This window comes from Actinia tenebrosa, unplaced genomic scaffold, assembly GCF_029948245.1.
Source record: "Actinia tenebrosa isolate PJP-AT-01 unplaced genomic scaffold, QUT_ActTen_1.0 PGA_scaffold15__27_contigs__length_11533743, whole genome shotgun sequence".
NCBI classification, from domain to species: domain Eukaryota; kingdom Metazoa; phylum Cnidaria; class Anthozoa; order Actiniaria; family Actiniidae; genus Actinia; species Actinia tenebrosa.
In genome coordinates, this window is record NW_028292575.1 from 5,419,114 (window position 1) to 5,442,583 (window position 23,470).

The 23,470-nt window shown below is 37.7% G+C and overlaps 3 protein-coding genes across 4 annotated transcripts; all 3 read left to right on the plus strand.

The window, feature by feature from the left end:
* The first annotated feature begins 94 nt into the window (after positions 1–94).
* On the plus strand, positions 95–6,641 carry LOC116297123 (uncharacterized). Its single transcript, XM_031705285.2, has 7 exons — positions 95–436; positions 1,363–1,423; positions 2,478–2,657; positions 2,924–2,993; positions 3,883–4,155; positions 4,293–4,576; positions 5,156–6,641. Exons 1-7 carry the CDS (start codon positions 119–121, stop codon positions 5,383–5,385), a joined length of 1,416 nt encoding a protein of 471 aa, XP_031561145.1. The 5' UTR covers positions 95–118; the 3' UTR covers positions 5,386–6,641.
* A 1,479-nt stretch (positions 6,642–8,120) lies between these two features.
* LOC116297124 (uncharacterized) lies at positions 8,121–15,077 on the plus strand. Of its 2 annotated transcripts, none has more exons than XM_031705286.2 (7): positions 8,121–8,485; positions 9,913–9,970; positions 12,473–12,646; positions 13,174–13,246; positions 13,483–13,761; positions 14,200–14,462; positions 14,806–15,077. In XM_031705286.2, exons 1-7 carry the CDS (start codon positions 8,162–8,164, stop codon positions 15,033–15,035), a joined length of 1,401 nt encoding a protein of 466 aa, XP_031561146.2. In that variant the 5' UTR covers positions 8,121–8,161; the 3' UTR covers positions 15,036–15,077. The 2 variants fall into 2 exon arrangements, with proteins under 2 accessions (XP_031561146.2, XP_031561147.2); XM_031705287.2 differs by having other exon boundaries at positions 13,177–13,246.
* A 2,055-nt stretch (positions 15,078–17,132) lies between these two features.
* LOC116297125 (neuronal acetylcholine receptor subunit alpha-9) lies at positions 17,133–23,445 on the plus strand. The gene is made up of 6 exons (XM_031705288.2): positions 17,133–17,523; positions 19,144–19,298; positions 19,550–19,594; positions 20,440–20,549; positions 20,935–21,170; positions 21,472–23,445. Exons 1-6 carry the CDS (start codon positions 17,469–17,471, stop codon positions 22,161–22,163), a joined length of 1,293 nt encoding a protein of 430 aa, XP_031561148.1. The 5' UTR covers positions 17,133–17,468; the 3' UTR covers positions 22,164–23,445.
* The last annotated feature ends 25 nt before the right edge of the window (positions 23,446–23,470 follow it).

The window sequence follows — 23,470 nt, forward strand, 5'->3', positions numbered from 1 at the left end:
TTCGAGTTTAACAGTTAACAAATAATAAATTCAATTCAAAAATCACTAAGAGCTGAGGAATTGAAAGTCAGATTTCATCATTTATCGTGATCATCCCGCCTTGCTCGGTCGTGCATTCATGATCAAGATGATCCTTATTTCAATCCTTGCGTTACTACATTCTAGTACCATTGCTTCGGCCCAAAAAATGTGCTCAGGATTTGACTTCACTCGGCACATTGACTACCGTTTAGAATGTGGGATTTTCAGAACTCTGGTCGCAGACCAAATCAAATGCCAAAAAACTTGTGTCGATACTTTACGTTGCTTCTCAGTGAACGTATACCGACTAGAGAACGGAACTAACATTTGTGAGCTAATAAGGAAGTCGAAAGATTCTAGAAGAGAAAGTGCTTGCTTTGTCAAGAAATATGGAACTGAACACAACGAACTTGTGGTGAGTAGTTTGAGGAGGGTTTCGATTCATTGTCATCGTTTTGAGGGAGAAAAGCCTCACCGGCCAAGATTTACTTTAAACACACTACCACGAACTATATATAGTGCACTCGCCTTTTATCTATGGGGTCTCGAGCGACTTCGATTCCTGGACACAGCATCATATGAGAGTTTGTTAGGTCTCTCCCTGGCTTGATTTTTCTCCGGGTTCTCCGGTTTTCCTAAATCCACAACCTGACTTTAATCTTGGTCAGCCCACGGGTTGTTTAGTTATGGTTAAGTTACTAGATAACGATAAACCTTGAAGGTTTAGTCTCGGCTATTATATTGCAAAATCTGCAGTTCGCTGAATTGTGTGCCTGTCCTGTTGAAAATGAAAGCTATGCATTAACAATTTAGCGTATTTCAATTTCTGCCCCAAAGCTAGAAAATTAAAGTTGTCCACCTTTCCTAAATAACTTTCCTTTAAATTACCGTTGGCAATTTTACCTAAAGGAGTATAACAAACGCGGGGTTTCGTGAGGCCTTTGAAACGTTTGCAAAGTCAGGTGTATACGTAGAAGCCCATGGAACGGTTCTATACATTCTGGGTTTTTTTCAGTTGCTGTTGTTCGCTGTTTCTTCTCTTAACTTTTCATGCAATTCTAAATTAAACAAAGAGTCTTGTTGAATAGGAAACCAAAATTTCATATTTTCAATTAGCATGTAAGTTGGAGTGATATCATCTATGAAATGAAAATGTCAACAACAAAAAAAGACAACATTTAATTAATTTTTTTTAAACTCTTTCACAATGTAACTCAGTGTGTGACGGATCCGTCCGAGTGCCTGTTGATCCACACACTGATGAGAAGTAACTCATAGCAGAACATAATAATAACACACATTACATTAAATACAAGTAGTGTATTGATATTATCTCCGTAGACCTCGAGAAACAATTGTCCATCCCAAACGAACAGCTGTCATTTCGACCAGCAGAGGAAAGGTAAGCTCACATACACTGCATTTTAAAACTTAGCTATCAGAACTCGAGGAATTGAATAGACTCCGACTCACCAGGCGATTACATCAAGTAAACTGAAAACATGCGGTTACCATGATATTCAGTTATCCACGCAAAAAATAAAAATAAAAAAAGAAGAAGAAAAAACGAATTTACAGCCATAAAAATAGTAATAAATAATAATGGGATTAACAGTGGATTTCTACGGAATGGCTCTTCTTCGGTATTAGTGGAATTTTAGTAGTTGATTTTTAAAGATACGATTGAAATTAATATTATAATATAAAGTCAAGGCTGCCATAAATAATTTAAAATGCAGTTTTTACACAAAATTCCTTGTCCTCAAGATTTCGTCACTTGTCATCATTTGGCTTTCATTCGTGCAGCTTTTTTAATCAACACGATCAACTTTTCAGATAAACTTCCTTATATCACTGTGCTTCTTTTTCGATGTATTTTAAAAAAAGCCAAAGTTTCAAAATCGAAATATATTGCCACAAAACGAGCGTGCGCGTCGAAAAGGAATTCGGAAAGGTATCATCGTGAAGTAAACCGATTCTGATTCGTTATGCAATATTGTCACTTCCCGTTGGCCTTAAGAAAAAGCGCTTAAAATATGCGAAATCGTGCAGTGTTTCCCCGGCTTTATGCGTAAAATGAATCCAAACTTTTTTGTGAAGCACAATAACTATTAATAACCTCGCTACGATATCATATATTTTTTCTCCTACCACTGAATACTACGTAGAAAATTTTTCGCACGCTCTCACAAGAATTCGAAGCGCCAGCGTGCACTGCTTTGCGACCGCGAATCGGCAAATCATACGTATAATTTTAAGAGCCGAATCCAAAATCCTTTGCCACACTTGGTAATTGGCTGAGAGTATCCTATCATTAGGTCAATTCTGAACCCCTTCCCTACTAAATACACAACTGAATATATACCAAATTTACTTTTAAAAAAAACAGTCTCGCTCTTGGATTTTGGTTGTAAATGTTTAGCTAGAGATGATAACATTTCTTATAACTTTGTTAGCACTTCCTGATGACTGGTATCAACTCGGAACCACTGCCTACAAACTGTTTTTTAAACCACTTCCCTGGCACAAGGCATCTGAAGCTTGCAAATCCAAAGGAGCAAAGCTGGTACAGATAAAGAACGAAGGAGAAAATCGCTTTATCGCGGAAACCTTGTTGCCTGATCTTCGAAGACCTGGTAAACCATAACAATTTTTACATACTTTTTTTTTGTTACTTTTTTAAAGTTACATTTAACATGCAATGTTATGTGAATTGATTTCCTTTTCCTTTTTTCTTTTGGTTTCTTTTCTTATCTTCATCCTTCTTCTTTTTTCGTCTTTAACTTTCCTTTCAAGTTATATCAGTCAGTGGATTAATTTTCAAAGGAATAGGAATTAGTGTCACCCAGGTTTTGTTTTCCCCTTAATTGTGTTTTTTTTTGTGTGTGTGTGTGTTTCCCAGGAACGCAATTACCCGACAGTATGAAACCCTTAGCATATTGGAAATTGGATGGAACTGATACGAACGTGCAGTAAGTACAACTATTCAGTCAACTAACGTTGTCGGTTGGAGATCTGAAATCTGAAATCTGAAATCTGAAATCTGAAATCTGAAATCTGAAATCTGAAATCTGAAATCTGAAATCTGAAATCTGAAATCTGAAATCTGAAATCTGAAATCTGAAATCTGAAATCTGAAATCTGAAATCTGAAATCTACGGAAGCCCTGGAGGGACATTCATACTTCGCACTTCGCACTTCTTATTTCACATATGTAAGGAACACTTAATAAAGTGAAAATTATTTCATTATAGGAATATCCTTGATTAAAATAGTTGACAATCAAGTCATCTCTTCCAATTTCTTCTCTTTGATAACCTTGGAGATGAGAAAAAGTGTACCGTGGCAACACTTGTGTCTCTGCGGTGCCAACAACGTATACAACGAAAATGATAAAGAACCACCTGATCACGACCTAAAAAAAAAACAGAAAGAAAGAAAATAAAACAAAAAAATTTAGTCTTACATATATCTAGTAAATGGACCTACCTAGCAAAAATAGACTTACCATATCTGTTGGTTTTCTAGCTTCTTGTCTGATTTTCTGAAATGCACACTAAGTCCGAAGTAAATTTTGATAACTGAAATTTTAAGTGTGAATTATGAAGTGTGAAATGTGAAGCGTGAAGAATGAAGTGTGAAGTTTCCACTTAAATATGTGAAATAAGAAGTGCGAAGTGCGAAGTATGAATGTCCCTCCAGGGCTTCCGTAGAAATCTGAAATCTGAAATCTGAAATCTGAAATCTGAAATCTGAAATCTGAAATCTTAGCCACGATTTTACAAAGATCTCCTGTGAGGTCTAGCTTAGGAATTTCTAAAGAACTTGCAATTTGTCTTAAAAACTTATTATTTTAAACAGACTTTTTGGTGATTCCAAGTACAAAAAAGATGTCGATGGTAAAACCACTGTCCTCAATCTACCTGCCACTGCAAGCTCATATGGCGAGACACCATCTTTTGATATTCGAAGCTCTAGTTTTACTATGGCTGTGTGGACGAACATGAACCAAGGAGCCACATACTTGTATTCTCGTTGGGGCGGCGGTATTGAACATTTCGCCTATGGATTCAGTGATGCAAAATATATCTTGCAGTTTAAAGATGAATTGGGGAAAAAGGACTTTGAGAAAAAGTAAGTAATTATTTGTTTTACTGCTACTGCTACGGCTACGGCTACGGCTACGGCTACCAATGATCATGATGTCGTTTCAGTACGTTTTCTTCCATTCTTTCATTCATTTACTTTTATATGTATATATATACTTGCAGGATCCCTGCTTACTACAAAAGATGGACTCACTACACTGCAGTATGGAACAGGAACACAGGCACTGCCACCCTATACGTCAATGCCAACAAATTACATGAGGTCAAACTAACAACAGGAGTAGATTACAGCTCAGCATCCGCTGCCAAAGCTAACCTTCCACCCCTTGCACCAGCATTCGATATCGGGTACTACAGGGGTGTCAATTACCGTATGAATGGCAGCCTGAGCCAGATGTACCTGTTTGATCGTGCGCTCGAAAGTGAAGAAGTAGAAAAAATAAGAGGTAAAGAAGGCAGGTTTTAAATTGCGAAAATAGTGAAGAAAATCTCTAGGTTTATTTGAAAAAAAAAAAAAAAATTGTATGACTATTTTTCGGATGAGTAGTTTTCACATGAGCAATATTAATTTTCTATTACTTTTATGTCTACGTCAATAATGTTGTGGTAGACTGGGTCGAGTACCTTAATGACGTAATTCCAAAAATATTAAATTGCAAAGCATGCATGATAGTATCGTTATTTTCTCAAATAATGACGTCTAAAATAGAATAACTTTTATTTCATGTATTATGTGATACTTATGAATTATCTAGCTATCAGTCCAGTGGCGGATCCAGGAATTTATTCAGGGAGAGGTGCTGCGCACAAAGTTAACCCAGGGAGGGGTGCACCCCTTAGAATCAAAGGGAAAAACATTATTCTGTGGTTATCTTCGAAGTATAGGGGCACAAAGTCGAACCAGGAAGGGGTGCGCACCCCCTGCACCCCTCCCCTGGATCCGCCACTGCAGTCCATCTATTTGTCTGCCTCATTCAGTTGTCTGTCTGTCTTTCTTCGTGTTTTGACCAGCATTTCTATTTCAGATGCCGCTTACATGGGCAACAGCGCCTGGATCGGTCTAAATGACATCAACACTGAAGGACGATACATGATAGATGACTCTCGAGTTGCGAGCTACATTAACCTCGCCCCAGGCCAAATAGCAAACGACGTCCAAGACTGTGTGTCAATGAGAGCCTGGGATGAAGGCAGGATGGACGTCAATCATTGTCTATACACGGCGTTGCCGTATATCTGCATGAAACAAGTATAAAGACATTTCTCATACTCATTAATAATGCATGAGGAAACCAACCAATCAACGGGCTATTTTTGGGTCACATGATGTTACTTGAATCCTGGTAAAGTCATGTGAAAGGACTGAATTCAGTCTGTAGTAACTGGAACAAAATTAATTCAGTCCTAGGACTGAATTAATTTTGTTCCAGCTACTCCAAGTCGAATAATAATGAGCATGAGAAGTCATTTCAAAGCCTCCATTATCGGGACTGGACAAGATTTCAAGTGAGGCACTTTTTATTGTTTCCTCGACCCTCGACAGTGGTTGATAAGCATATTTCTTTTCTTTTCCTTTTTTCTTTCTTTCTTTCTTTTTTTTTTTTTTCCTTCTGTCTCTTAATTTTTACACACCTAACTCAATTTCAATATAGCTTTTCTCAACCTTTTTTTGTCGTGTTTTACTAGAATAATATTCTCGACCTGTTTCTCTGTTTGCTTGGATCTTTTTAGTGTGTTTTTACTGTGTGTTGATTCCTACTTATATTAATGACAGTTACTGTAGAGAGAAGGCATTTAAACCGTGAAATAAAAAATACTAGTCAACGTGTAATAGTCAAAAAGACACAAAAGAAAACAATGGAATTAGGGTCTACTAAAGTGTATATTAGTCTAATATGCATCTATTTCACGGGTTTAATGACTTCACTCTACTGAAAAAGTTTGTTAGTAAATTACTACTCGAACATTAATTACACTAACTGATTAACCCTAATGAACTGATTCAATATAGTGATTTTAGGGACCTTCACACTAGTATCATTATTTATGCCTTTATCAGTCTTCGTCAGATTTTCATCCAATAAGAATTGATCATTCATAATTATAGTATACTAGGTCTTGGAATAGAATGCCCACCATACATCCGTAAAACGATTTCTAACCATGTAACACACTAAAGACGTTAGTTATCAACTATTATTTATAAAATATCAGCAAAATAGCTACAATTAGACAATACATCTTTTGGCTTTGTTTCATTTTGTGCACTCTGACTTCCGTAAAACCACTGCTTATAGGACAAATGAGGACATTGATCTGCAACTTTGCTGCAGATATATATCTGGACACTAATCAAGAGAAGCACTAGGCACGATTGTCTGTTCATTACTTATTTATACTTATATTCTTGATCATATTATTCTCATTAGAATTCTCTACATGTAATATCGGACAATTATTTATATTCCATAATTTGTAATAATATAATTGCATACGTTCAAAAAGAGGAACTTTTTTGGTGAAATTTAATAAAATGATTTTAAAAATCCATTATATTCATTTTTTAATTTGTTTATTTAGCATTTATTGCATTTTTAATCACAGTGACTTACGCACATTTTATGATGAATGAGTTTTTTCAAAAAAGGTCCTATGGTCGACAAGTGTGCACAGTCAGTGAACAAAAAATTACATGCATTCTTCGTTGGCGTTTTTTTCCAATCAAAATAACTCATAACTGAGCTAGCTCTCTACTTCAAGTTAAATGATAGGCTTTTGATTGTCTTAGATTATATTTCGATCAATTATTCCCTGCTTAGCGGTAAATGAAAAGAAATGAAATGAAAAATAATGCAAAAAATGAATCAAAGTCACTTCTGATTTGTCAATATAAAAATCCTTTTGCTTTTTATATAAACAGCTACTAGTATTTTTCCGAACATTTATCGATCCCCTGAACCTCTGGGTTGATTATTTTTTGATTATATTTTTAAGGATCATTTTCAAGGATTAAGATCATATTATAAAACCATCAACAGTCGATTGTTTTTGTATGGCCTGCAACTTTTCATTAATCTAAGATGCATTGATTTTTGTCATTATCGGTTCATTATTTTCATACACTCGTTAACAACAAATTATTTACTTGAGTTTTTATTGTGAAATGAAGCATTGCTAGCTCGAATCTGCTTAGTACTTAGATCTTATTAACCGAGCGGGTACCCGACTGAGGTCAAGATTATCCCGTACAGACCGACCAAGCTCGGTTTATAAGAGTTTTATTATATGACCACTTTTCATTGAAAAGGACAAAATGTTTTAGCCGTAAGATTAAAATGCGATCGGACCGGTTAATACCGGAGAATCTAGACCAGTCCGCGATGCGATCTATCCAATCAGATTGCTCGATTTGCTAGTGTCCAGGCTCTAAGATTCACGGTCATATAATAATAGTACTTAGTACATGCTTAGTACTAGTAGTGTGACATCAAACCCCTTGACGTCACGCATAATACTTATTAGGCCGCGCGAAATTCTGTCGCACAATTTTAGCCATATTACCGGATTTCAAAGCGCAAAAAAAAAAAAAAAAAAAAAAAAAAAATTCCCGTGGTCAAATTCCTTTCAAACTGCACAAACTTACTAAGGAAGTGTTAAAGATTAATTATATGATTTAAAAAAGAGGGCTCATTTTCGCTTCAAAAGCACTTTAAGTGGTATGTTGTGCTATGTGCCTCATAGCTAAGGAAGTGATATAGTTATGTTTTTCTCGTTATCCACGAAGAATTAAGATGAAGTTAGCTGCTGCATGGGAGTAAGTGTTGATCAAGCAGTTCTAGAATCTTCTACGTAAATATCATAGAGACTTTTTCTTCTTTTGTGTCACTCTTCAATTATTAAAAAGACGGTTTTCAAAACAACTTAAGCAAGTAATAGTATATAACAAAGAAAGCTTACTAGTTTATTAGTTCTTAAACTCGGTGACGGAGAACTTTCACCGGAGTGGAGAGGTCACGGCTCACGAAAAAAAGATGAATGTATCAGCTTCGTATCTTCGTCTTTTTTCGGCTTTCCTGTTTTTCTTCGCTACTGGTACGCATGCTTACAACAAGTACAGTACCGCTTACCAGCGCCATATAGGCCGCAGGATCCGATGCGGGATCATGAAAACTCTAAATACCGATCCTCAAACATGCAGAAAAACTTGCGCAGAAACTGCGAAATATTTTTCAGTCAACATCTTCAAAAATGCAGGTGGTTCAACGACTTGTGAATTGGTGAAGGGCTCAAGAGACGCAACCTATAAGAATGACTGCATTCGGTTCAATACTAGAGGAGAAAACTATGAATTTGAGGTAAAATGTTGTTGTGTTGTGCAACTCAGTTATAGTTTTGATCTTTGAAAACCCTTCCATCCACGCAATTCCTCCCCCCAGATGTTACGGCTATAAAAAACAAGTTACTTTCTGTAAATGGGCTTTCATTTTGTGATTACTTTTATCGGACTGTGAAAAAACCTCTTGGCTGAACTGAGATCGTATCAGGGCAAGGCTAATTCCCAGATCGAATCGATGTAAAGCTCGTTAGACTTTGCGGAGAACTGGAGAACCCGGAGAAAACAAAATCAAATCAAGGAAGAGACTTTGACAAACTTTGGTCGGGAATCAAATCCGAAAAAACACATGAAGTGAGAGGCGAGCGCACTACGCCACAACCCCTTGATTCCCTAAAACTATCAAGACTGCAGATGACTTTTCCTGACGTTCCTGAGTCAGTGATCGTGGATAACAATAATCGTGAATCTTATATGAAATTCGATTTGAACGAAAATGATTGCATGTTATTGTAGGTAATGCATTATTTATTACGCACGTAAAGGCAGGCCGACGATAAAAACAAGACTTAGTCAGTGTCAACCGCCGGGTTGGGGGGCGCTTTTAAAACTGCCTTGTTATTTGTCTCCAGTCAAAAGTTATTAAAAGAAACATGTCCATCACTGAGCGAGAAACGTCTTTAGTAATTCTGCATCGTAATCTCAAACAACATGATTACCGTACACAAAGTTTGTAATGAAATTAACTCTGCAAAAACTGCTGAGAAATACTGTCTATAGTCCATATATTTTTGATTTGATTTTAATTGTTACACGCTGAAACTTATTTGATTGAAGCTTGTGCTTCGCCAAGCTATGAAAGTTTTGCCCAAAGGCGCCGTTACACGGCAATAAATCAGTGGCTAGCTAAAACAGGCTTATGTTGTGCGCGTAAAAAAGAGTTCTACTTTTTAGTGAATTTTTAGCGCCAAGAAAGTTTCACAAAGTTTGCATGTGGAATAATACATGTTTAAATAAACTAAACTATAGCACACTACCTAACATTGCCCTCGAGACACAATTTCAAGTGTATACTTCCTTTTCAGGGAACTTTCTCTTTGCGAAGGTTTCGGAAGGCTAGAATAAAAACTTTCAGTTCACGGCTGTTGCCAAAACGTTTTTCGGACACAAAACTTATATTTTAGATTTTCGTGAAACTTTCTCATCGCGAAATCAGCTTTGTAAGGCTAGTATATTATTTACGTGAAAAAATTTCGGGATTCAGTTGATGCACTTTTTCAGAAAGCAGAAAGTAGCGACTTTATCGTAAAATATAGTCCGCACCAAAAAATCGAAGATTTACAAGTCATGCTGAAATTTCCACTTAATTTTCTTCAGCTAAAACTGAATTTTTAACAAATAGCTTAGATGTACTGACAACATATTAATTACTTATGTTTCATGTTTTAGTATACACAAACCTGCTCTACCGACCAAAAAGAATGCACCCCTAAAAGATACAAGAAAGGTCAGTATGGTGTATAATATAATTCATTTAGTAATCTATTCAAATCTTTCTGTTTGAAAATATTTATAATATGCGACCCGGGGTTCGAGTCCCGCCGTGCTCGGTGTCGTATATGTGAGTAGAGTTGTTTGTTGGTTCTCTCCTGTGCTTCGAGGGTTTTTCTCCCGGGTTCTCCGGTTTTCCTCCCTCCGCAAAAATCAACTTCTAAATTCCAATTGGAATTACAGTGGATGAAGAGCCACTTTGTGGAAATGCCACTGCTAAATCCTACCTATTTCAGTCTTTATTTATTTATATTAGTCGGGCAAATGTTTTTTACTTTCTTTCAAAAGTTTTTTAATGAATACGTGACTTATTTAAAAATTAATTGTATTTAAATTGAGATGCCACAAGAAGATGGGAGGAGGGATGCTGAGAAAGTTAATTAAGTTAACTCGACTCGAAGCATGAGATAACCGATTCAACACGTACACGCATCTTTATTCGCATCATGATGGGGGTAAAGGTTACCAAAATATAGTGAAAGATGACGAGAAATCGTACTTTTTCTTAATAAGTATGTCTGCGTCCTTCAACCTTCAAATTTTATCGATCCCTGAGACAACCTCTGGACTTAAAGACTCATTGCCACTTACCGTGATGCACCGCGGTCACAGATGAATTTCGTGGTCCATGAAATTCAAAGATTCACATATTGAATAATAACTTCATATTAAATCCTTTTCCGATATAGCACTAAGGCACAAAAATGATTCTTTTACATTCCTTTAAGAGTTAATTCAAAAGGTTGGAATTGTTTTTTCAGTGGTGACACGATTCAAAATATAAACAAATTGTAATGCATCACGGTAAGTGGCAATGGGTCTTTGATTCTCAGTCAGGACACGAATAACTCACAGATTGCACAATGCTAAAGTTCAATTTGAGATGGAATTTACTGATTACCGTCTTAACTGGTTTTGCGAAAGGAAGAAAATTGTAGAACCGAAAAACAAAAATTATCGAATGGAGGGAGATAGTGCTAGACCCAATATGAGAAATCAAACCCGAGACCCGCGTGGCCATCAGTAAGAGCGAATGAACTACTTCTGTTATGAGAGAGAAAATTAATGTTTTTACAGACTAAGCTAGACATAAGTTTTTTAATTACTATTTCTTATCGTATGAAAACAAGATAAAGAACGATCAATTAGTTATTGAAAATATCGATATAAGATTTCAGTAAGGCTGCCATCACGCACGAGCTTAGATGATGGTATGCTTTGAATTTACAAGTAAACTACTTAGCTCCTCCCATTAGCATGTACACCTATGGTTACGCCCTACACACTCTTTACCCCTTTGCTCAGTTATTTTAGCACTATTCTTTTAAATCTTATGATACATATATTCCTCGTAGACCTTTCTATACATTTACCATATATTCACATATTATCCTTGGTTTAAGTTATGTTTAGTTCTATGATTTTCACTCGTATTATTCTTAATAAGATATCACACTCAGGAATTTACTATTTCCATTAGCCAATCAAGGCACAGCGATAATATTATACTGATTGTAGAATGACACCTGTCATGAAGTTATTATAAATAGAGCTCATGTAATTAGTTTAAGTCAGAAGAGTAGAGATAGAGTATAGAGTGAAGAGAAAGTGGAATAAAGATCCCGAGTAGCTCTACCGAGAGCGGTCCATCCCATAACACTTCTATGCCAACCTTGATTTAAAATAATAATAAATCTCTTTGTTTAAATGTCCATAGTCCTTCTAGCGCCTTCGCACTAATTGGGGACACTTTTCACTAACACACACTACCACTACATTCAATGTTCTATGCACAACTACACTCAACTCGCATAACTGGCGTCCCTAATGTTATGTGACGACCGCTCTCGGTGTGAGCTCCGGGATCTTTATTCTACTCTCTGTTCTCTGTGTTGAACTAATTATGTACGTGAGCTCTATTTATAATAATTCTATGACAGGTGTCAGTCTCTAATCAATGTGATAATATCGTTGAATCATGATTGGCTTAATAACAAGTAACATCAATGACGAGTGAAAATCTTGGATCAAACATAGCTTAAACTAAAGTTAATATATGAATATATTATAAATTTATAGAAAAGGCTACGAGAATATTTCTATCATATAAGTTTCAAAAGAATAGTGCTAAAATAACTGAGCAAAGGGGTAAAGAGTGTGTAGGGCGTAACCATAGGTGTATATGCTAATGGAAGGATCTAAGAGGTTTACTTGTGAATTCAATACATACCATTATCTAAACTTGTGCGTGATGGTAGCTTGCTGAAATCTTATATCGATATTTTTATATAGCTAATTGATCGTTCTTTATCATGTTTTCATACGATAAGTAATAGTAATTAGAAAACTGATGTCTTGCTTAGTGTCTGTAAAAATATTCATTTTCTCTTTCAAAACTAAACTAAAAGAAGTCCTATTAATCATAATAAAGATTTCACGGCTTTAAATCTTTTTATAGTATTACCAGATGGTTGGTATCAACTAGGATCAACTGCCTTCAAGTTGTTTCCCGAACATCTTGACTGGCACAAGGCTGTCGCTGCTTGCACAGACAAAGGAGCGGCCATTGCACAAATAAAGAACGAAGATGAAAACCAGTTTATAACTCTTCTGCTAGACAAGCAAAGAACAGGTAACTACGAGAGCTCTCTGACTGATTTCATGCCATTTCTTTCTCTCAAGTCTAGGCGAGGTTCTGGATGGGGATTGGCTGACTGACAAATGCCTTAAAATTAATTACTAACAACTGACAAAAAAGCCTGAAATTTCGCTGGTGACCGAGAAATAAGCGAAACTTTAACCGAAAATAGACTTCATTAGCCTGGGCGTAATGTTTTCCCACAGACCATTAGTCCCAAGAGTATCGTTTCTTTGTTTAAAGGTTGCACATGAAAAGACACATGAATATGGGTACAATTCATGAAACAAACAAAAAACATTCTCTAGGGAATGACACGTGGTCTGAAATGGAAAAACATTACGCCCTAGTTATTAAAGAGGTCTATTGACATCTGGACCCCCGCCCCTTCCCTAGACAGTCAAAAATTCCCCGCAAAACGCCCTTGCGCACTTTCCCTGCATTTCTCAAACTCGCAACGTCATGTAGTGATATGCATACTCTACTTTAATAGTTTATTGTTGCACTATTTCCTTACGTAGCAGGGAAGAAGTTGCCTTTGAGTATCCGTCCCGTTGGACATTGGAAACTTGATGGTACTGATAAGGGTCTAAAGTAAGTGAAAACAATTGTATATTACAGTACTAGCAAGATTGTGTCGCTCTTTCCTCACCATTTATCTCTAGAGACATTTATCGCTGATATAAGGTTGTTAGGGTTTTTAACCATCATTTGGATCAATAAAATGAGGTTCAAAGATTTTTGTAAGCGGCTGATCTTCAAATCCATCATTATTCGTGTACAGCGATGGAGAAGACAGCACAACTAAATGACGTACATTTCTCTGTTAGGCTCTATGGACAAGCAAGATTTGAAAAAGATATTGACGGAATGACGGATGTCCTTCATCTCCCTTCAACCACCGTCTCACACGCTGAAACCCCATCGTACGATATTCGTGGTACTAGCTTCACTGTGTCTTTCTGGGCCAAACTTACAAAAGGTGGCTTCGTTTACTCTCGTTGGGGAGGGCCGCATCACTTTGCAGTTGTGGTTTGGTCAAGTGGGAATGATTATGGTTTTATCATGTACGTTATTACTGAACATGGCAGAAAGGACGTAAAATTGAAGTAAGTTTCTGACAAAATGATCGTATTTCACTAAAGGCGGGAATGGTATAGAGAAGAGGGATGACAGATGGCGGGTGGGGAATGGGTCATGATATGGAGGATGGAGCATTGGGCATGATATGGGTAGGGATTGGGTGACAGTGGATGGGACATGATATGGAGGATGGAGTATTGAGCATAATATGGGTAGGGATTGGGGGACAGCGGATGGGGAATGGAGCATGGGGTAGGATATGGGAAATAGCGGAAAGGGGATCATGGGGAATGGGAGATGTAAAATAAGGGATGGAGATGGGGAGTGAGGATAGCACCTCGAGGATAGGGGATCCAAGGGTGATGGGGATGGGAATATTTAAGTCTTCTGTTTTTGACCCACGGATTTGGAATTAATACAAGGGGTATAGCATCATTATCATTTCTATTTCATACTCATTTTAGAGTCCCTACCTACTTCGATAGATGGGTCCACTACACGGCAGTATGGGACCGGGCCAACGCTACAGCCTTTCTCTACGTGAATGGGAATAAAGTATATAAAGAAGAATACAACGAGAACTACTCAAAAATTACCCCAGGATATCTCTCTTCTACATTCGATGTGGGACTGAAAAGGGACGGCAAAAGCGCAATCGAAGGCAGCCTCAGCCAGTTATACTTGTTTGATCGAGTCCTCTCAAGCAAAGAAGTGGAAATCATAAGAGGTACTTATGGATGGTTTGCAATCATATTTCTAAGAGAGGAATCTAAAGCCATGTTGGAGACTAACTTGAGATCTTTTATTAAATACCACCAATATGGCGCGGCGATCATGTCTAACGTGCAAATTAAGAACTGAAAACAATTCGTTATTATTGTTCAAAGTTATGCGAAAATATTTGCTTATTTTTGAAGACAAGTTGACCAGCTTACTAGCACCGAAAAATGCCTTGTAGTTTAAGTGGTTTAACTAAAGACTTCTCTGTACATTCGTTCAAATTCTTGCAGCATTTTCAATCTAATTGCGTATCTAAATGATCGATTCTCATTTTATGCATATTATTTCAGATTCTTTTTACATGGGCAACAGCGCCTGGATCGGTCTAAATGACATCAACACTGAAGGACGATACATGATAGATGACTCTCAAGTTGCAAGCTACATTAACCTCGCCCCAGGCCAAATAGCAAACGACGTCCAAGACTGTGTGTCAGTGAGGGCCTGGGATGAAGGCAGGATGGACGTCAATCATTGTCTATACACGGCGTTGCCGTACATCTGCATGAAACAAGTGTAAGAGCTAGAATTTATTGACTCAGGATCAGTCATTGTTTAGGGAGGGGAGGGAGGGGAAATAATGTCTTGACCTTCTCGTGCTACTCCTCTACTCATACATTTATCTGAGCCAATGTGCACGAGCACGAATCTCTGGCACAAAACATGATGGGAACTCCCGAGTACTTATGCTTTTTCGGCTGCTATAAAAATTCATCTGACAATTTTTCTTTTGAAATTTTCTCCAAACAATGACTAAATCGATTAAAAAAATATATAATTATAAGTAAGATGATAGTACATCTTAGGGTTATCTTTTTGGGGGTTGATTTTACTAGACAAGTTTATGCATGGTTTGTAAATCTTTTGCTTTTACTAGTTGATCATGATCACAAGATCATTCCTCGGTTCAACCCAAGATAAGGGTGGTTTACAAACCACAGATAGTCGCGTAGACTTTTGCAAAGGCCTTCGCATTAGCCCAACCAGGATCACACCGCAGTGAATAGAGGTTTTGCACCATCACGTGACGGCAGCCACTCATTCAGCCACTCGCACTCATTAGACCGACGCCGCCAATTACGCAAATCCAGGTAATTAGGCTATTGTTATCGTGGCAGTATAAATATGACCAATCTGACTTTATTCTTTACTTGACTCTGAAGATGACTTCGGCTCAGGTTGTCGAAACGTCAGTCACATCAAACAGTCCTTCTCAGGACTACATCCACCCGGATGATCATAATACTTCGATTAACATTCATTCACCTAGGTTCAGACCGTTTTATACAATACAATGTGACGGCAGCCATGTTCGATGGCAGGAACAATGCAATCGTTTTACATGAGAAAGAACTTCAATTCCCGAGAGCAAAGGGATTTTATTGTTCTGCCATCTAACCAAAGGCAGTCCAAGCTGGATTATGACGCCGGCACGTGATGGTGCAAAACCTCTATTTTAGCTGAGTTGACAGCATTCCTCCGAAAGGAATTATGGGTCAACTATTTTGGGTTGGACTTTAGCAGGGACTGAGTACAATGTAGATTTGTATTGTTGAATGATATGGAATTCCACCATGCATGAGCTCGACTAGCCGACGAATTCAAAGTATGAAGATCGAGAATTCGTATTTTATAGGTTCTCTTGACAGAATCATGGGAAATGCTAATCAAAATATGTTGAATCCTCAGTTCTTATTGGTTGACCTTGAGTTTGTTTCCCCCCACTTGCTTCGCTCGTGACTATGTGGGTCTCAGAGAGGTCGGATTTGATCAAGTCTAATTAAAGCTTATAGGGAATTCGAAACGCAAAGTATGATTAATAACGCTATTGCATGTCCAATGAGCCATCCATCATGTGCTTCATGACTGGATATCCGACTCATCTTCGTAACATATTGGATTTTAACTATATTTGTAATCCTAAGTATAAGACCGTTTAAGTAAAAAGCCAGTTGGGAAGTCTAAACATTAAATGTTTATTTTCAAGGCGTTTTGTGACGTCACAGTGACGTCAGGTGTCAATATCGCTTCCTGTCGTATTCATGAATTTTCTCTTAAAGCAGTTTTCGTATGACTGTGAAAAAGTCGGTGCCGTATGTGTGCCTTTCTGAGCCCCTGATACTTTCTAGAATTTTGATTGGTGGATTATTTACTGGCGCAGTGTGATTGGTCTTCGCGCCGTGTTTTTATCTCGTAGGGCATCGGATTGGACGGAGAATAAATTCTCACGCAATGTGATTGGTCTGGCGTATCCCTAGCCGTACCAAGAACGTGTTAGTGCCGTGAGCTTTTCACAGTCAGGCAAAAACTTCTCTATTTGCCAGTCATAACGTTATATATATATATATAAGGGTGCATGAAGCATGATTTAGTTGTAGCTGTATTCTTCATAATTTCCGGGTTGGGTATTTAGAGCGGTGCACGTAACGAAAGTCTCATAGCTTGGCCAGAAAGGTTCAACCTGCGCTTTGAGTTTGAAATACTAATTTAAACCAAGAAAGACTTTTGGTCTCACAGATTTTTTGAGCTTTCATTTTACCCGCAAATGCCGCGAGTGGAACAAAAAAAAATTGTTTTTCATTGATTTTCGACTTGTTCCAGAAATAATCCAACAAAAAAATAGGGTAACAAAAACGCTTGAAAACATTATTACACCCGTAAATCCTTCTTACGCTAATGACAGTCTACGATGCTGAATATCTAATCTTTCCATCACCTCAGTCTTCATTTGGATGATCAGAGCTCACTGATGCATAAAGAGAGTGCTTAACGAGACCACATGATGTAAATATCATTGTCATTACCATCATACAATCACACGTCAACTACCACGCCATAAACTGAAATACTAAGTGAGTACAGCTTACATTTGCTACGCCCTAAACAAGCCAGAAACTCGATAAACAATTATCGTAACAGCAATCAAATTTTGATCGGTAGACGTATAGTTTCTATGTCCAAAATGAAGTTGATTTTAAGTCTCTATTTACTAACATTGGTATACGAAGGTAAGTTATGCATATTATCAACAACAAATTTCTGATAAATGCCTTATTTGAGCTTTAGATCTCATGTATTTTGCTGTTTTCTCAGCTTAAAAAGTTCATTTCTAATAACTTAGTAATTTAAAATCTTGAATAAAAACTAAAAGAAGCAATGTTTTCATTTTGAGCAAGTTCAAGCGTATCTACACGTAACCAAGGCATATAAATTTATAGTTCATAAATAAATACAAAACGCTTTTAACCGTATCGAACTTACAAAAATTTGTTTATCAAGGTTTTTGAAAAGTTTGAGAAAAAAGTAACTTCAGTTATCTCAGAGAAGCAAGGCCAACATTATATTACGTGACCCTAGCACTACTAAAGCTTTTTTCAATTGTTTTTTTAAATCAATACCGGCCGGTCTCGTTCAATATAAATTGTAGTTTAAATTTGTGACACAATACGGAAAACTTATTTCTTTGATTACAAAAGAATAAGGACGAAAAAAATATTCTTTAATCAAGTGTTTTTCACATGCTAGTTATATTTTCGATTTTATATTTTAAATTCAAGTTAATTGATCGATATTTAAAAGGAAGATAAAGAATATATGATTAACGAAGACTGCTCCCAGGCGAGAAAGCAATTTCCTTCACACATGGTAATCTCTCAAACGAAAGTTATAATTATCTCAAGAGTTTCGCTGTACGTGGGTTAATGACGTCTTTACGTTATGAAGGTATATACTTCCAGTACGTTAATGACTGTGACTTCCATTGAGGCTTCATTAAATATACAAAATTCAATTAGACTGGTTTACACAAACAATATTTAAAAAAACATCATTACTCGTGGTGAAGGTTATTTTTGTTTTCTTATAATAGGCCTTTTCTGAGTTCGATAAACAGGATGCATCGTAGTCTAGATTCGGTACAAACAACACCATATAAGATAAAAGAGATAACCAGCTAAAAACTAGTGTAAACTGCGTCGGTGTTTCTAATGAAACAGTAATGATAAAAGGGTAAATTTTACACCGTGAAAAGATGAAAAAACTTACTGACGTTTTGGACGCTAGTCCTTCGTCGGAGTAAAAGAGAAAGAGGTGGTAGAATTAAGGAGTGTTTATATGATAGAATAAGACAAAAGAAACAAATGAGAACAAGGTAGGCAAGGAAACAAAAACAAACAAACAAAAGACAAAAGAAAGGGTTAGTTGAAAGCAAAGCGTTCATTAATTGGGCACTCTTAGTCCCAACGGGATAACTTAAAGACGCATAACTCTCAAATCAAGAAATATTCAACCATTCATCTATTTGCTTCATGTAAAATCAGTACTGAAATTATTGTCGAAGGGTTCATTTGCACTTTAAAGAGGAGTTACTCCACACCCCCACTCCCACGGGAAGTCACTGTCGTTATTTGTAAATCATCCTGCACCTTCTCGTGCTTTCACAAGTTTCTCGGTGTTTTGAATCCCTCTCACACTCATAGTATTGATATATAACATGTAAGACGAGAATGTGGTAGAAATACAGCCCCACCTACCCCTCCCTGACCTCTCGATTTGCTCCCAGATGGAAGATGATTAAGTGATAGGTTTGAGGAAAAAAAAAATACGATGAATTATTTTTGTCAAAACAGCTAGTCACGTGTACGCCACACGAGGAACATTTGAAAAGGAGCTTCGAGACAAACTGTTAGGTGGCGACTATGATAAGACAGTACGTCCGGTCAAAGACCATAACAAGCCTCTCAACGTGTCTTTTGGGCTCAGGCTGAGCAAACTGGTTGAACTGGTAAGAAATGACAAATTATGATAAGCCAATCAACGTGTGAGGCTTAGCTAAATGCTTGAACTGGTAAGATTTGACATATGCGGTACAGCCAATCAACGTGTCAGGATTAGCAAACTGGTTGAACTGGTAAAATGTGACATTGTTATTAACCAATAAACGTGTTTTGGGTTAGCAAACTGGTCGAACTGGTCCGCAAAGATGTCAAACTTGCAAAACTGTTAGATTTCAATCAAATTCGTTTGATTTTTCAGGACACCAAAAATCAGTTACTAGTTGTCGACGTTTGGATTGTCCAGGTAATCATCATCTTCATTGTTCTGTATGTTAGACAATTTAGATATATATTTTTCTTTTAACAACATCAATTTTACTCAATAGAGCATTTTCACTCACGTGAGAAGGCAGCCATAAACAATAGAAACTTTCTGCACAGTATTTGCATAAAAATAGAGTTCAATTCCCGGAGGAGAGAAAATGCATTGTTTTGGTACCCCATAATGGCCGCTGTGACTCTCTGTGGCTATATAAAAAGATGCATTCTATTGTGGATGCCATGATGGATGTTGCTATAATAAACATTCCAAAAACACCAGCAAACTATCATTATACCGCAAAGACGCGCAAACGAAGTTGAGGTAAATCCCATATTGTTATGGCCTTTCACTGATTGGTTCCAATCGCTCATGGTGAATTTCGGGTATGGTATGCAACATGCAACAAAGCCTTCACCAACCGTTTTGCAATAGACCTCTTCGGCTCTGACGTAATGTTTTCCCATTTAAGACCACATGTCATTCCCTAGAGTATCATTTCTTTGTTTAAGGTTTGCGCTCAGTTGCACACGAGAAGACAATTTAATATGCAGCTCAAACAAAGAATCTTATTCTCAGGAGAATGACACGTGGTATGAAATGGGAACACATTACCCCAAGCGGGTCGTCCTTCACGAATTTGCTAGATGTGATCCTATTGGAGGGCACACACGTGTAGAACAATAGAAAACAATGAAAACATTTCCCCAACCCCGCCCCTAAACCTAACCAGTCACAGGGGACGTTGCAAATTCGTGAAGCCTACCCCCCCCCCCCCCCCCAAGCCGAAGAGGTCTACAGCTGTATACTATATTTTTACTTTAAAACAGAGTTGGAATAATCCTTTTTTATCGTGGAACGAGAGCGAACACGGAGGTATCCACACTCTACACATCCAGCCAGAGACTATGTGGGTTCCTGACACTGTACTCTATGACAAGTGAGTATGTATATATGTAACTTGGCAACCAGCACAAACAGGGATGGTACGAGCTACTTTATTTCTGCAAAATTATGGGGTTCTTGAAATTAATTTGGTGACAGAGTGCACTACTGCTCACCTCCCTTCATTCTCAATTCACCAAAATTTTCATTGCTACGCGCTGATTAAGACAACAGTCACGACAAGAAAATCGGGCCTTACACTACCGTCAATCGAATAATTGCTCGGTAGCTTTACATACTCTGATTGACGGCAGTGTTTTGCCCGACTTTCGTGTCACGACTGATGTCTCGATTAGCGCGTAGCAATGGAAACAGTGGGGTAACCGCGAGATGCGTGTCATCAGTTAGCAACATTTTCAACTTATACTTTTTCTGATTAGTGGCGATGAAGATGTTTCGCAGGCAGGATTTCTGGAGAAGTTCAAGACGTACGTCATGTTGAACAGTAATGGAACGTGCACGTGGATGGCACCAGCAACCTTCAAGAGTTCATGCGAGATGGATCTTACAAACTTTCCTTTCGACACCCAGGCGTGTGATATGACGTTCGGGTCGTGGACGTACGACAGTAGATTGATACGAATGCAACAGCTGCACGAAACACACGAACTCGCTGGTAAGGTTTTGAGTCACGCTGTTAGAGTGGTTGCCATGTTAGTTAGACTGGTTGTCATGGCTAATTAATATACGTGCTGTAAGCCATGACAACCACTCTATTGTTGGGTTTCACGGCGGCCATGTTGGAGGAACTTAACAAAAGAATTGTCAATGAATTTGTTTGTTATATCTCCAACATGGCCGCCGTGTCTTTTGTTATTTAATTCCCTTGGGAATGGTTGAAAACCATCAATCATTAATCGTCACTGTAGCGATGACAGTGGCGCACTTTATTTATAATTTTGAAACATCTTTTACAGAAAAATTCATCACCAATGGTGACTGGCGTCTACAAGAAGTGGAAATCAAAAATCGCCTAATGACCTACACGTGTTGTCCTCACCCATTCTCAGACGTAACGTACACATTCACACTAGACAGGAAGCCCAACTACCACATCCTCAATCTGGTTGTACCATGTGTTATATTAGCGTTCATTTCATTAATAAGCTTCTATCTACCACCTGACTGTGGCGAGAGGATTGGTCTTAGTATCACTGTACTTCTAGCATTGAGCGTTTATCTCTTGATTATATCTGATAAACTACCAGAGACCTCAGATTATGTACCAAGACTTGGCTTGTACTATATGTGCTTAATGGGTGAGCTAGCATTGGCCTTGGCTGCCACTGCCGTGTCTATTAAGTGTCATCACTCACGGACAAAGCCGCCAAAGATTCTCATGCGACTTATAAGACCAAAACAAGTCAAGGTAAGGTCCATATCTGTGCGTTCAGCCATCGACGAGGAATCGGAGGAAAACCACAAGAATCAATCGGCGCAGAATGGAGGCGTAGTCAAGCAGAATGAAGAGAGGAACGAGGAGGAGAATAAAGAGACGTGGTGTGAAAACTGGATGGATATCTCGCTTTGTTTGGACAGGTTTTTCTTGGTCACGTTCACAGTTTTATTTGCGGCTACAACCTTTGGAACTTTGTTTTCGCGAAATTAGGTAGAGAAAGTTGTATGTATCGCAATTATTAAACAGTACTCGATCGACTACTTGTCAGCTAGAAATGACTCCACACGATTGTATTTTCCTTTCGTCCCTCACTTCCCACACCCCTCCCCTGGGGAAATTAGACTTGCTATTAAGCGAACACGAATGACCAAGGAAAATTTAACCAATTTCGATTTTTTTCTGGGTAACATACGCCCAGTCTCCATAACAAAAAAGAATATCATTTTGATTGTCAGAGACCGTTGCATAAGCCGAAAAAAAAAAAAAAAAAAAAAAAAAAAAAAAAAAGACAATTAGACATTTAAAGTGAGCACAGTGAGTATCTTTCTTGGTACGTTTGCTACTTAGACTCGAAAATAATGGAATAGAATATCTCACCACAAATCGTTAATTTTTTGCGCACTGATAGGCTATTCGTTATGACCGATCAGAGTACCGACAAATAAGCTTACGTTAATTTTTACCACGATTGTGATTTCTCTCGCTTTCTGATTGGTCTAGAGCCGGGGGAAATAGGAGGTCATGCCGATAAAGTACGTCAGCAAATCACATGCGCGCTTGAAACCGTTTTTCTTTCAAATCTTCCCCTCGTTTTTGTAGTAAAATTGTTAATTTCCGGTTGTAAAAAATCAATTTCCTAATTAGTCCACAACATTTTGACGGCTAGATGACGAAAGAGGACATACCAAGGAAAACTGAAGGCCCAAGAGGGTGGAGGTTGAAACTGTAATTCAAAGTAGTTTGGTTCACCTTTTAAATTTCAGTAGAAACACCGACAGCACTAGTACTAATTCTTCTCGGATATTCTATGCCATTATTTTCGAGGCATTTCTAAGCTGCAAACGTGGCAAGAGGGATTCTAAGTTTCAATAATCGTTATTTTTTTCGCGGCTTAAGCAACCGTCTCTGACTATCAAAATGTTATTCTTCGTTTCCATGGAGACTGGGCGTATATTACCCAAAACAAAACACGAAAATGGACTCTTTAGGACTGGAGATCGTAGAACTTTGTCTTAAGGTTGAAGGATCAAAATTTTCATAACGATTAAAGAAAACTGGAAAGACTATAAATATGAATGAGTAAAGTAATTGCGAGTAAATGAATCGAAAAGTTACTGATTTAGAAAAAGAGGACGCATAGGAAAAGGGAAAAAAATATCATTTCCACTTGGCCATTCCCGATTTTATCATGTCTTTAAGATGACCTTGGCAACGATGTTGTCCCTAGCAACGTGCTTATAAAAACATTAAAAGCATCCATTTCATTCTCAAACTGTCTTGCTATCGTAAGGACTAAA